Source organism: Saccostrea echinata, unplaced genomic scaffold (genome assembly GCF_033153115.1).
Source record: "Saccostrea echinata isolate AGI-Se365-2 ecotype Australia unplaced genomic scaffold, CSIRO_AGI_Sech_v1 ptg000033l, whole genome shotgun sequence".
NCBI lineage: Eukaryota > Metazoa > Mollusca > Bivalvia > Ostreida > Ostreidae > Saccostrea > Saccostrea echinata.
Genome location: NW_026889782.1, coordinates 25,953,941 through 25,967,579, shown reverse-complemented (window position 1 = coordinate 25,967,579; position 13,639 = coordinate 25,953,941). Strand labels below are relative to the sequence as shown.

The window sequence follows — 13,639 nt, the reverse complement described above, 5'->3', positions numbered from 1 at the left end:
AACTTTAGTATCTTGAACACGGATATCTCCAATACCATGGATATGTCGAAGTGAGTTTCTAAAAAATTCTAACCCTAGTATATTTCTTATTTTAGAACGATGATGCAGTAGTTAACTATTTGGCCCTATCCGAATTCCATATAGAACAACAAATAATTGTCCCAGTTGAGACTGGAAGATTGTGTGGAATTGATTAATCTGTCATACCTATTAGTTTATCATTCAAAATGATGGAATTTGTATCTGTCATATCTGTAATAAGGAACAAAAAACAGGTAAGGATCAGTTTAGAAAGTCAATCATTTAGAATGCCGGAAAAAGTATCAAATCCAACAAAATTGAAATAGACCAAATTTTCCGAAAGTTCTCGGAGTTAGTGTCAACAGATGTATTGTTGTATTTTGTAGTAATATATCTTAAGGATAGGAACAAGTCCCATCGAGATAACGAGGTTTAACTGCATATATATTTCAGGTTATCCCCTCTAAATATCTTGTTAATCAAATGATGCGTACACTATCTATTTCTATGGAGGATTTCTTCACCTTAAATGTCTAAATGATTTTTATTTTTTGCGCGCATGTATTTCTTATAATAGAATAAATATACAGTAAATTAAGCTCCGCGGTATTCAATTTTTAATATATATATATGGTACAATTTGTAGAAACCCCTTATTTTTAACATTTTAAAAAGTCTTATGCTTTAAAGTTCTTATTAAAGTTCAATGCTACAAAAACTTGAAATCAGTATTTAAAAAAAAATTATAGAATAAACAAATGTACATAATTTTTAATTTAATGAACAAATACGCCACAAAAAATTACTCCAATAGTATTTCTATGAAAAGAGCTTGATAGATTATCCCGTAAATCTAAAAATAAATTTGAAAGCTAAAAATGAAAAAAAAAAAAACCAAAGACATTGAATTATTAAAAAAAAAGTAACAAGAATTTTGAACATCACAAAGAAGTCTGACAGAAAAGATTTACATTTGATAAATTCTTTGGTCATTGGACCTAGTAAGAAAAAACAACCTATCATTTGGTAGTCTTTCATATCAATGGTACGCTTTTTTTAGTATAAAATTTGACTATCCTCTAGTCTAACCTATCAATAAAGGAGGCTTTGACCGGACAACAGGGCATGTTTACTCCTGCTAAGCACCTGATTCTAAATAATAAGTATCCAGGGGTCAATGTTCTATGCCCTGTATACAGGTTTGTATTGTTTAAGCATTTTTTAGATCGACCACCGTTTGTTAACTTCACCTCTTTTAAAATTGACATTTTCAAATTTTAACTAATTCTCATGAAAAGATGTTGCTGACAACTTTTTAAGGCTTTAAAGCATAAATAAAAGTTAAAGCACTTGAACATTGCAAAGTAAACATTTATTATAATTCATATCAGATTCCCACAAATCAATATTTCAATGATTGAAACAAACAGAGTTTGTAAGAGTTAGCCAATCACTTTTCAGTAACTGATATATGCTTAGATATTTATATTTAGTGTTTGGTATACCATATTACAAATTCGTACAGGCACGCAGCAGGTAGTTTTAAAAACAAATTACGATATGTGCGCTCTTTGGGCTAACTTCTTATTTTTTGTCTTCTTTGCGGTGTCTCACTCTACCACTATTTCGCGGAAATTTACTGCAAAGCTGGAAATGGATAATAAGAAATCAAATGAAGAACTTTTAGGAGAATTCAATTCTGCATCGGTGAGAGAATGTGCAGCGCGCTGTCAAAGGGAGTGTAGTTTCTATGGATTTAATCCTCAGATGAAGAAATGTCGAAACCACAAAAAGATTTTCACGTCGGGGATGTCTAATGAGGGCGGTTGGAGATACTACTCTCATGACTGTACGTATAATTGTTCCTCGTTTGCCACAAATCACATAAACATCATTAGTTTTTATCGCTCAACATTATTTATTCTAATAAATAGTCCTCTCTCCTTACTTATTTTTTCTAATTACTTTTATTTCGAATGAAAACTGAATTTGAAATTGAAGTAATTATATTTTTGTCTATTTTGTTTTCTTCCTGTTAGTATTATCTTCGATAAAAAAAAAATGCAGTTTTACTGTGAAGGAAATACTACTGAAAAAAGATCAAAGCTTACACTGTGACAATACAGAAATGAAATTCATTTCAAGCTTAATAAAATTGTGTCATTCATTCTCAACCATCACAAAATTGTTGTTTGTAAATGACCAAAAGATAAACAAGGATGCACTTCAAGCTAGTAACTGTTCTGAAAGCTGAGATTGGAACCCTGCGCCCTGGACTACGAAGCATTCTCTATCGCTCGGTATTTTTTATAATGAAATTATAGAATAGAATTTATTAAACGAAAATCATTTTAGGTAATAAGGAGCAGCTGAATAAAGTCTACATTGTAGTTCACAACTTAACTTTAGCAATTAACCTTAATTTGTCTTTCAGGCATAATGTATCCTCTCAATACATGATTCCAGTATTATTATTTTTTTTTTATTTATTCTTGTAGATTGTAATTTTTTTTGTCTTAGTTATTCCTATAGATTGTTAAAAAAATTCTGCCTTAGTTATTCCCATAGATTGTAAGGATCTTCGAGCAGATGGTCACACAAATTCAGGAGTGTATGAAATCTTTCCCTATGGAACCATTACCAGTCCTCTCACTGTTTACTGCGACATGGAGACAATGGACGGAGGATGGACGGTATGTTGTTTATTTCAAAATTAGCGTACATTACATCATTCTCGCTCTGTGTTTTTGTTGTTCAAAAGAATATAGAATAGTAAAATATGAATATGTGAGTATACATCATTACATATTGATCATGCAATTGTTAATAACAATGATATGTATTGTTATACATGCAAACTTTTAAAGGCAATCCAAAAACGTGTAGACGGATCCCTGAGTTTTGACAGGTCCTGGACGGAATATAAGAATGGTTTTGGTTCACCGGAACAGAATGTATGGGTTGGTAAGTGTAAATCGCTTCTGGATTTGACAAAATTTCTTCATAAAATAAATGATAAAAAAATGGAAGCGTATCAAAGAAAGATCTGGTTTTGAAGACTGGATAATATGTTACGACGATATTCACTTATCGTACTTAATTGATATCTTATAATGATAAAATAATGAAAACGAGGTGTAAAAAATACATCGCCTTAATGAGACCAAAATTAGCAGCTTAATAAAATAATTTGATTTTTCATTAATGTGTATTCATATTTAAAATAGAATTATTGCATTGCAATGGGCCTTGTGGTTGATTTCAAATATATCTTAATACAGGAAATAACGTAATACATCAGTTAACAAAGGAAAACAACTCATTCCTTTATGTGTCCATCACTCTCCAGAATGGTACAAGGCTGTATGAAATGTACGATAGATTCTCGGTCTCCAATGAAACAGAGAAATATCAACTCTTTCTAGCAGGACCTGCCACGGGAACTTTAGGTACGTGTATTTAAACTAAGTTCTTAAAATTGCTTACGACTCAAGTATACAATTACATACTTCTATGCATAGAAAGACTATTAAGTTGTTGAAAAAAAAAGAAAGATACATTTTTTCTAATATTCCGTAAACGTCTTTAATTTAATATTTCACGATATAATTTGTAGATATAATTCACGAATTCCGCGGTAATTATGTTCCCCAAACGAAGTTTGGGAACATATTGTTTTTACTCGGTTTCTTCTTCTTCTTATTATTATTAAAGTCTTCCGACTTCCTTCGGAAGACCTTATTGTTTTCCGTCTGTTTTCTATTATTATTATTATTATTATTATTCTTTTTTCATAGTACGGCCGATATCTCAGCTGTGAGTGGACGGATTTCAAAGATTTTTTCAGGGAAGATGCATCGTGAGAATATCTCCAGACGTGTTTTTCATTTTTTGAAAAATCACTTCCTTTCGCGATTTTTGGGGAAATTTGTTTTTTTTAAATAGAATTTTGTCGAGAACGGCTAAAGATATGAAATTGATACTCACTGACGTGATAGAGCATCAAATGGAGATATGGTGATCGACCTTCATTTTTCGTCGTTCGGACTTCCGGTCGCGAACGGAAGTGAATTCAAAAATGTTAAATTTGCAACTTTTTTGTTTTTCAATATTTTTCTTTGATATTTACAGGGTTAATAGAAAGTCTTCCAAGAATTCTATGTATGGTTTCATCATTTTGATTGATGCATTTATTGCAAAGATATGGCGGTCCAAACTTTCTCGTATGTTGCGGGTTCGAATCCTGCTGGGGCGGGAGATTGTTTCTCTCTTTTTTCAGTTATAAATAATATTTTTCTCCGTGAAGACATGTATGATAGTTTTTGCTTATTTTTTAAAGCTTTGTTAACAGAGATTCTACAGAAATCCTTTAATAATTATGATCTATGTTGAAAGACTGTGTTACATAAACGCAAACGAAAAATACCTTCAATAAAGTATTAAATAAAGTGAGATAGCATAGCGTTCTGGAGAAAAGTTCGGTCGGAAGACCACTTGTTGCCCTAGCAACAAGAAACGCATCTAGTTATTATTATTATTCCACTTTTCATAGTACAGGCGATATCTCAGCTGTGCGTGATTCAATTCTAAAGATTTTTTCAGGGAAGATGCATCATGAAAATATCTCCAGGGGTGTCCCTCACTTTTTTAAAATTTACTTCAATTCGCGATTTTTGGGGAAATTTGTATTTTTTAAATGGAATTTTGTCCCCTAATTTTCTCGAGAACGGCTAAAGATATAAAAGTGAAACTCACGGACATGATAGAGCATCACATATAGATATGCTGATCGACCTTTATATTTCGTCGTTTATACTTCCGGTCGCGAACGGAGGTGAATTCAAAAATGTTAAATTTGCAACTTTTTTGTTTTTCAATATTTTTCTTTGAAATTTACAGGGTTAATAGAGAGTCTTCTAAGAATTCTATGTATGTTTTCATCATTTTGATTGATGCATTTATTGCAAAGATATGACCGATCCAAACTTTCTCGTATGTTGCGGGTTCGAATCCTGCTGGAGCGGGAGATTGTTTCTCTTTTTTTTCAGTTGTAAATAATATTTTTCTCCGTGAAGACATGTATGATAGTTTTTGCTTATTTTTAAAAGCTTTGTTAACAGAGATTCTACAGAAATCCTTTAATAATTATGATCTATGTTGAAGACTGTGTTACATAAACGCAAACGAAAAATACTTGCAATAAAGTATAAAATGAAGTGAGATAGCATAGCGTTCTAGGGAAAAGTTCGGTCGGAAGACCACTTGTTGCCCAAGCAACAAGAAACGCATCTAGTTATTATTATTCCACTTTTCATAGTACAGGCGATATCTCAGCTGTGCGTAGTTCAATTTGAAAGATTTTTTCAGGGAAGATGCATCATGAAAATATCTCCAGGGGTGTCCCTCACTTTTTTAAAATTCACTTCCGTTCGCGATTTTTGGGGAAATTTGTATTTTTTAAATGGAATTTTGTCCGTTAATTTTCTCGAGAACGGCTGAAGATATGAAAGTGAAACTCACGGACGTGATAGAGCATCGCATGTAAATATGCTGATCGACCTTTATTTTTCGGCGGTTCTACTTCCGGTCGCGAACGGAAGTGAATTCAAAAAGTACAATTTTTCAACTTTTTTGTTCTTCAAAGTTTTTCTATGAAATTTACTTGGTTAATAAAGAATCTTATTAGAAGAATAAATATATAATTTGTTTTTCGATTGATCAACTCATACTCTAGATATTCGTCATATTTCACTTCGAAGCGGTGGTCCTTGCTAGCGCGTTGGTTAGCATGTTGGATTTTCAAGCAGGCGACCCCGGTATAATCCCCAGAATGTCTATACTAATTTACTATTTTCAGCTTAAATATGAATTTTATCTTCAAAATGATGTCTAGTATCTATTCTCTTCGAATTTTGTGATATTTGATCAATGTAACATTTTATTACATTTCATATAGGAATACAGCTTCAGATACCGAGAATACATAAAGAAAAACTGTTACCTTTTGAGTAATGAGTCAACTTCTATGATGACATGATATGGCTGATTCAAACTGGCGGCAAAATTTTTTTCGTTTCTTCCCTCTTTTTTCAATTAAAAACGACATTTCTTTTTCGTACTTTTCACTGATGTTTTAAAGGTTTGTTTTTACGAACCTTATTGAAAAAACTTGTAGTAATGATGGTTTATTTTTGAAAACCTGATGTATTTGAATACATAAGAAAACTTGACGTTATGTTTCCATTGAGGTATTGTAGCATTTTTTTTTCAGCAAAAAGTCGGTCGGAAGACCACTTGTTGCCTTAGCAACAAGCACGCATCTAGTTAAGGTCTTCCGTCTCCACGGAAGACCTTATAGTGATTCTATTGTTTCTTCTTCTTCTTCTTCTTCTTATTATTATTATTCTTTTTTTTAGACAAAATTTTGTGCACGCGATTTCTCGAAAACTATTCAATGAATTTCCTTGAAATTTTCAGGGATAAAAGGTCTTTATATGAATTTTATATAAAATTCCGCTTTTTGGTAAATTCGGTTCCAGTGCCAAGTTATGGACAATTTTCTGATTTTAAAATGCAATTTTGTCCGCGAGTGTTCTCGAGAATGGCTTAAGATATTAACTGGAGACTTGTTAGAGATGATAGAACTTGACTTTTAGATTGGAGAGGGCACCTTTTTGTTCGTCGTCGGCACTTCCGGTCGCTTACGGAAGTGATCAAAGAAATCGTTAAATTTCAACTTTTCTTTGTTAAATCAATTCTAACATCATTTTATTGCATCTCTTTTGTAGTTTTGAAATATGTTGGTCCCACCGGAAACAAAAACGTCAACTTCCGGTTATAAGAGAAAAACGACATAATTTGAGTATTTTCCTTTCCCATTAATATCTATTGTATATAAAGTATTTGGAAATAAATTTTAAACATGTTATTCAGACAGCTAATGTCTAGAGTAACCTCAAATATCTTTCAAAAATTCACTTCCGGTCGCGTGTTTTTCTGTCCTCAAAATGAGAAGTTGTCTGAGCAAGATCTCGGAAACGGTAAGAGATTAAGACACCAGACTTATATGAGCAACAGACCTTAAGATGTAGCAAAAACCATTTGGGTTCAGAGCGTCAGCCGTCACTTCCGGTCGTCACAGGAAGTGATCAAAGAAATCGAAAATTTCAACTTTTCTTTTTTTATTTAAAGATTGCATCACTTTATTGCATCTTTTTCGCAGATTTGAAAGATGTTGGTCCCACCGGAAACAAAAACGACAACTTCCGGTTATAAGAGAAAAACTACAAAATTTGAGTATTTTACTTTGCTATAAATATTCTTTATAGATAAGTATTTGAAATGAATTTTAAATATGTTATTCAGACTGCAAAGGTCTAGAGTAAACTTAAATATCTTTCAGAAATTCACTTCCGGTCGCGTGTTTTTCTGTCCTCAAAATGAAAAATTGTCTGAGCGAGATCTAAAAAAACAGGTAAAAGATTAAAACACCAAATTCTTATGAGTAGCAGACCTTGAGGAGTAGGCAAAACCATTTTGGTTAAACGCGTCCGTCGTAACTTCCGGTCGTCACAGGAAGTGATCAAAGAAATCAAAAAAATTAACTTTTCTTTTTTAAATTAAAGTTTGCATCACTTTATTGCATCTCTTTCGCTGTTTTGAAACATGTCAGATTTCACCGGAAACAAAAACGTCAACTTCCGGTTTTAGGTGATAAGCTACGTTACTTCGATATTTAACCTTCTCATAAATATTGCTTATCGATAAAGTACTTGAAATGTTTTTATGCATTTTGTAGATACTGCAAATGTATAGAAAAACGTCAGAGATTTTTTTATAAAATTCACTTCCGGTCGCGTGTTTACCTGTCCTCAGAATTAGAAATTGCTCGGCAACAGTAAACGACTGAAGTCTAAAACTTTCAGAACTGATAGTCATTCATCAGTTTATTTGAATCGCGAGGAAATCTAGTTCGCCGTTACTTCTGGTCGTGACAGGAAGTGATGCAAAAAAGTGAATGGTTAATGGTTAGCACGTTGGATTTTCACCCTGACAACCAGGGTTAAATCTCCAAAGTGTCTGAATTTCTTTTATCACCTTTTCAGCTTAAATTTACGTTTTTACTTTCAAAATCGGACAGAAGACCTCTCATTGCTCGCAATGAGTTTCTAGTTAAGGTCTTCCGTCTTCACGGAAGACCTTATAGTGATTCTACTGTTTCTTATTATTATTCTTTTTTTTGACCAAAATTTTGTGCACGCGATTTCTCAAAAACTATTCAGTAGTTTTCAATGAAACTTTCACAAAAAGTGAGTTATTATATGAACTTTTTTCATCACAAGTAAAATTTGGAAAATTCACTTCCGGTTCCAAATTATGGGCAAATTCCTGATTTTTAAATGGAATGTTGTCCGTGGCAAACCTAAAATACGACTAAAGGTATGAACTGGAGACTTATCAGAGATTATAGAACATGTCTTCTAGATTACCAGAATCGCCTTTTCGTGCGTCGTCACTACTTCCGGTCGCTACTGGAAGCGAATTTAAAAAGTGGAATTTTTAAACTTTTTTGTTTTTCAATATATTTTGATGATATTAGTAGGGTTAATAGAGATTCTTTTCAGAATGCATAATATATAATTAGTTTGAAAATTGATAATAAATATTTTAATTATTATTAATATTTTTAAAGACAAATATGCACGCCATATCTCAAGAACTATTCTGTGGTTTTTCGTCAAACTTTCAGGGATAATGCGTTTTAAAAAGCCATTGTTACATTTGAAAGAATTTTGGAAAATTCCCTTCCGGTTCTATGTTATGGGCAATATCCTGATTTTTAAACAAACTTTTTTTCCGCAGCATTTCTAAAGAACGGCTAAAGATATGAACTGTAGACTTATTAGAGATGATAGAACATGACTTCTAAATTTGCGGAATTGCCTTTTTGTGCATCGTTAATAGTTCCGGTCGCTACCAGAAGCGAATTAAAAAAGTCGAATTTTTCAACTTTTTTGTCTCTCAATATTTTTTAATGATTTTACTAGGGATAATAGAGACTCTTACAAGAAATGGTCCCACTAGCGTAATGGTTAGCGTGTTCAATTTTCACGCGGGCGACCTGGACTCAATCCCCAGAATGTCTGGATTTTTTTGTACCTTTTTTCAGATGATATATAATACTGTATCTTTGAAATGATATCTGGTATAATTTTCTGTTCGAATTACGCGATATATTTTACAATTTACGTTTTATAGTACTTCATGTACGAGGGGTGATCAAAAAGTTCGCGAACTATCTCTATATTTAGAAAACCACAATTCAGATCGGAATGAAATTTAGCAGACATATAGTCATACACATGTTCTATAAATAGCAGATGTTATGTATTGTTTGCTCCATGTTTGTGACGTCACAATGTGAAAATGACGGCAATATGTAGGTGACTTGTGACAAAAAATGATTGACTCAGTCGTACTCGAGCAACGAATGGCTGTAAAGTTTAATTAGTATCTTGGAAATTCCTTTGCAGTAGCATATAATAATTTGTACAAGGTTTATAAAGACAAAAGACTTGCCAGAAGTTCAATCATTAATTAGATTGATTGTTTTAATGAAGGAAGGGAGATGGTTAAAAATTATGTTTATTCTGTTGCCCCATGAAAGCAAGCTGGGGGAAGAGATGTGTCCTTAGTTGAGCAATTTGTTATGAAAGCTCATTAAGTTACAGTTAGAAAAATACTTAAATATCTTAACAATAATATAATTATTAAATCCTTAAAATATTGTTTACTTTAGACTTTAAACATATAAGATATAATAGAAAGAAGGCGACCGTACTTTATTTACACTGGAAAAACGACGCTCCCAAGACAGAGGACTCAGATTGTGATGGTCACTATGCTCATTCTAGGAAAAAATTTCCTTATCCATCCTATTGCCAAGGTTTGGCCATTTCTGACAAATGGACTGTTATTGTAGTAAAAAATAACTTGTATGGTAAGAAATATTAGACTCGGAAAAATCTTTTAGCTTCTGTGAACAGAACGCTTCAGAGCATGTCACGTGACCGCCTGTATCACGTGATTCACGCATGGGCAAAACGGTGGCAGATGCACATTTAAATCGGAGAGGACCAATTTAAAAATTAATGAACACTAAAATCTAATTTCATTTCTTTTATGGAAGTTATTCAATTAGTTCGCGAACTTTTTGATCACCCCTCGTCTGAAGGAGTTAAAAGGAATGCACAAAGTAATACAGATAGTGTTATGAGTGAGGAATCAACTTCTCTCATGACGTAGAAGGGACGGAAGACCTTCTTGTTGCCATGGCAACTAGTTTCTAGTTATTTTTATTATTCTTTTTTATTCTTATTTCTTCTCCGGTACTTTTTTGTCCGCGAGTGTTCTCAGAAACTGCATATCCAATTGAGTTAAAACCTTTTTAGGGTTACTAGGTATGTTATGTAGATTTGCGGAACGAAGGTCATTTTGCGCGCACGTGCGTGCGCGTGCAATGCGTAAAATGACCAATATACATGATATAGCTGTAACTTTTATATTTTTTGATGAAATGCTTTGATACTCAGAATACAAGGATATATTAAAAGTGTAGACAAGATAACATGGTCAACATGCACATGCATGCACGTGCGCGCACGCGCAAATCGTAAAATGACCAATTTACTTGATATAGTCGTAACTTTTATATTTTTTGATGAAATGATTTGATACTTAAAATATTTATATATATTAAAAGTGTAGACAAGATGACATGGTCATCATGCACATGCATGCACATGCATGCACGTGCGCGCGCGTGCAATGTGTTAAATGACCAATATATTTAATATAGTCGTAATTTTTATATTTTTTGATGAAAAGCTTTGATGTTAAGAATATACAGATATATTACAAGTGTAGACAAGATGATGTGGACATCATGCACATGCGCGCGCGTGCAATGTGTTAAATGATTTATATACTTAATATAGCCGTAACTTATATATTTTTTGATGAAAAGCTTTGATACTAAGAATAAACAGACGTATTATAAGTGTAGACAAGATGGCATGGTCATAATGAACATGCATGCAGGTGCGTGTGCGCGTAATGCTAAGATGACGAGTATACTTGATATAGCCGGAACTTATATATTTTTGATGAAATGTTTTGATACAGAGAATATAAAGATACATTAATAGTATAGACGGGATGAGATGGTCATACTGCACATGCATGCACGTGCGCGCGCGTGAAATGCAAAAAACGACCAATATACTTCATTGCCTTATTTAATGAAGCTTACAGGAAATAAGACACCATAAGGGAGTTGGGGAGCGTTTGGGGAACATCTGTAACGGTCCCCGTTACAATTATAACTAGTTGAATTTCTCATCGCTATGTAATTGGAAATTTTAAATTTAATCTTTTAAAACAAAAGAAAATTATGCTGATTTTTTTGTAGCTAGCATATTTTATTTGCACTCACCGTTGCAGTTATGAGACAATCTCTTACATAAAAAAATGATTCAATGCTTAAATCAATCAATGATCTCTGTGATGTATTTTCTCTACAGGTGACAGCATGTTAAACACTGGTTATTCTTACTTTAATCTGTCTGGGATGTCATTCAGTACACCAGACAGGGATAACGACAGGAATCATGTTAACTGCGCTGCTGACAGTTACTATAGAGGAGGGTGGTGGTTTAACGCCTGTCGCTACGCCTTCCTTAACGGTCAGTGGTCCCCGGGAGAGTGGGTGTATCCATGGTATCCTACAGTAGAGAGTGGATCAACTATCAGGGAGACCATGATGATGATCAAACGTCACTAGGTAAAACAACACTAAATATTAAAAACCCGTATTTGATATACTGATATTTCCTTGAACATTTTAAACGGTTATTAGAAAATTCGTACGAGGTATAAAACATGCCCTTTTATTTTCCTAAAACATTATTTAATTCTTTTATTTTTTTTTTTATATAAAACATTACTTAATTTTTTTTTTCATAAAAAATACCCTTTTATTTTTCTTAAACATTATTTAATACTTTTATTTTTTTCAGTAGATGAACATTCAAAATTGAGAGACCAGGCTTCAAATTAACGAGGAAAACCAATTAGTCAGATGAAACATTTCTGATAAAAGAGACAATTTTAAATTTATCATGGGATTCTATTTATTCCTTTTCTTTAAGTAATATTATATATTAAGAGAGAAAACTGGTAAAGGATTGTGTTTTGTGGAGGTTTTGTGGTTGAACTATTTGCTGAAGCAATAATGTTTTATTAATTTTCCTTACCGAATATACCCAGTTAAAACTGGACATAATATGTGTTGCAATAAATTGGAATTAGAAATATTTCGTTCTTATTTACGAACATTGCCACATGAAGATTCCTGGACGGATAATTGGGATAAAGATTGCTCTTTTATTAAACGTATTACAGTGGAAACTGTTTTCTCCGATCGACACCTGTACAACCTGTAAATTTCGACATTGAATTTCATTCTCATTTCTACTAATTTCTATTATCTTTTCAATGTGCAACTTACATCATGTTCATTTTCTCCCAGTGCATGTCGGATAAAACAGGTTTCATTGTATTTTCAAGATATTTTATAGCCTAATCATAATTAGTTAAATTTGAAGACCATGTACATGTATTGAAGAGATATCCCCAATTTTTTCCATGCATGCCGTATTTTGAATGGATGAGCAGACATAATCCATTATATACTTAATATGCTTTATATACTTCAAAATAATTGCGCAATTGGATGCTCTTGTTCCATTTTTATTTTATGGAAAAAATGAGCTAAATATTTGACCTCAGATGTACTTCATATTTCTTTCAACAATTTGAATTATAACATTAATATATTTATTTGGCTTAAATTTTTCTGGCAAGAAACGCAATGATGCCAGGTTCGTACGTCTGACAGGTCTAACTTTTTTTAGCAAGGGTATATTCTGAGGTTAAAGTCAAAACATAACATTTTCTGAAGATAAATATCTTTTATTGCTACAGATAATCATTTAAAAAGAATAGAAATTAGAGTTTGAATGTACAAAATCCATCATCGAAGACTTATATCGACACTGTAATTTATGTTATTTTTTCATTTCACAATTATTTTGCTTGTAAAATGCGTTGGTAGCTACGCATTCAAAACACAATAACAAAGACGGGGGTGCAAAATGTTATAGTATGCATTCTATTTTGACGTCAGAAAATGTCAAAGCCGTACAAGTACAATGTCATCATCGAAAATCAAAATTCAAGTTATTTCTATTAATTGTAATTTACCCAAGGGATAATACAAATATTTAAAAAAAAAATGAAGAAAGGCAAGGAGTAAAAAAGAGTATATATAAGCGTTAGATCATTATTTTTTAAAAGATGTAGTCTCGAATCTAATTAGTGCAAACAAATATTCATAATGCGGTAGCGCGCGTTTCTCAATTTGATTGCACGCACAGTTAATATAATGAGACACCATCTTTTAAAAAAAAATGATTCAATGCTTAAGTGTGCGTTAAGACAATTCATTCTCAATTATGCGGTGTATGGACTATGATACATATTACCAAAAAAATTATAG

At 32.5% G+C, this 13,639-nt stretch overlaps 1 protein-coding gene across 1 annotated transcript; it reads left to right on the top strand.

The window, feature by feature from the left end:
• Positions 1-1,674: 1,674 nt before the first annotated feature.
• Positions 1,675-11,863, top strand: LOC133198324 (fibroleukin-like). The gene is made up of 5 exons (XM_061334429.1): positions 1,675-1,870; positions 2,578-2,714; positions 2,889-2,985; positions 3,303-3,470; positions 11,604-11,863. Exons 1-5 carry the CDS (start codon positions 1,675-1,677, stop codon positions 11,861-11,863), a joined length of 858 nt encoding a protein of 285 aa, XP_061190413.1.
• The last annotated feature ends 1,776 nt before the right edge of the window (positions 11,864-13,639 follow it).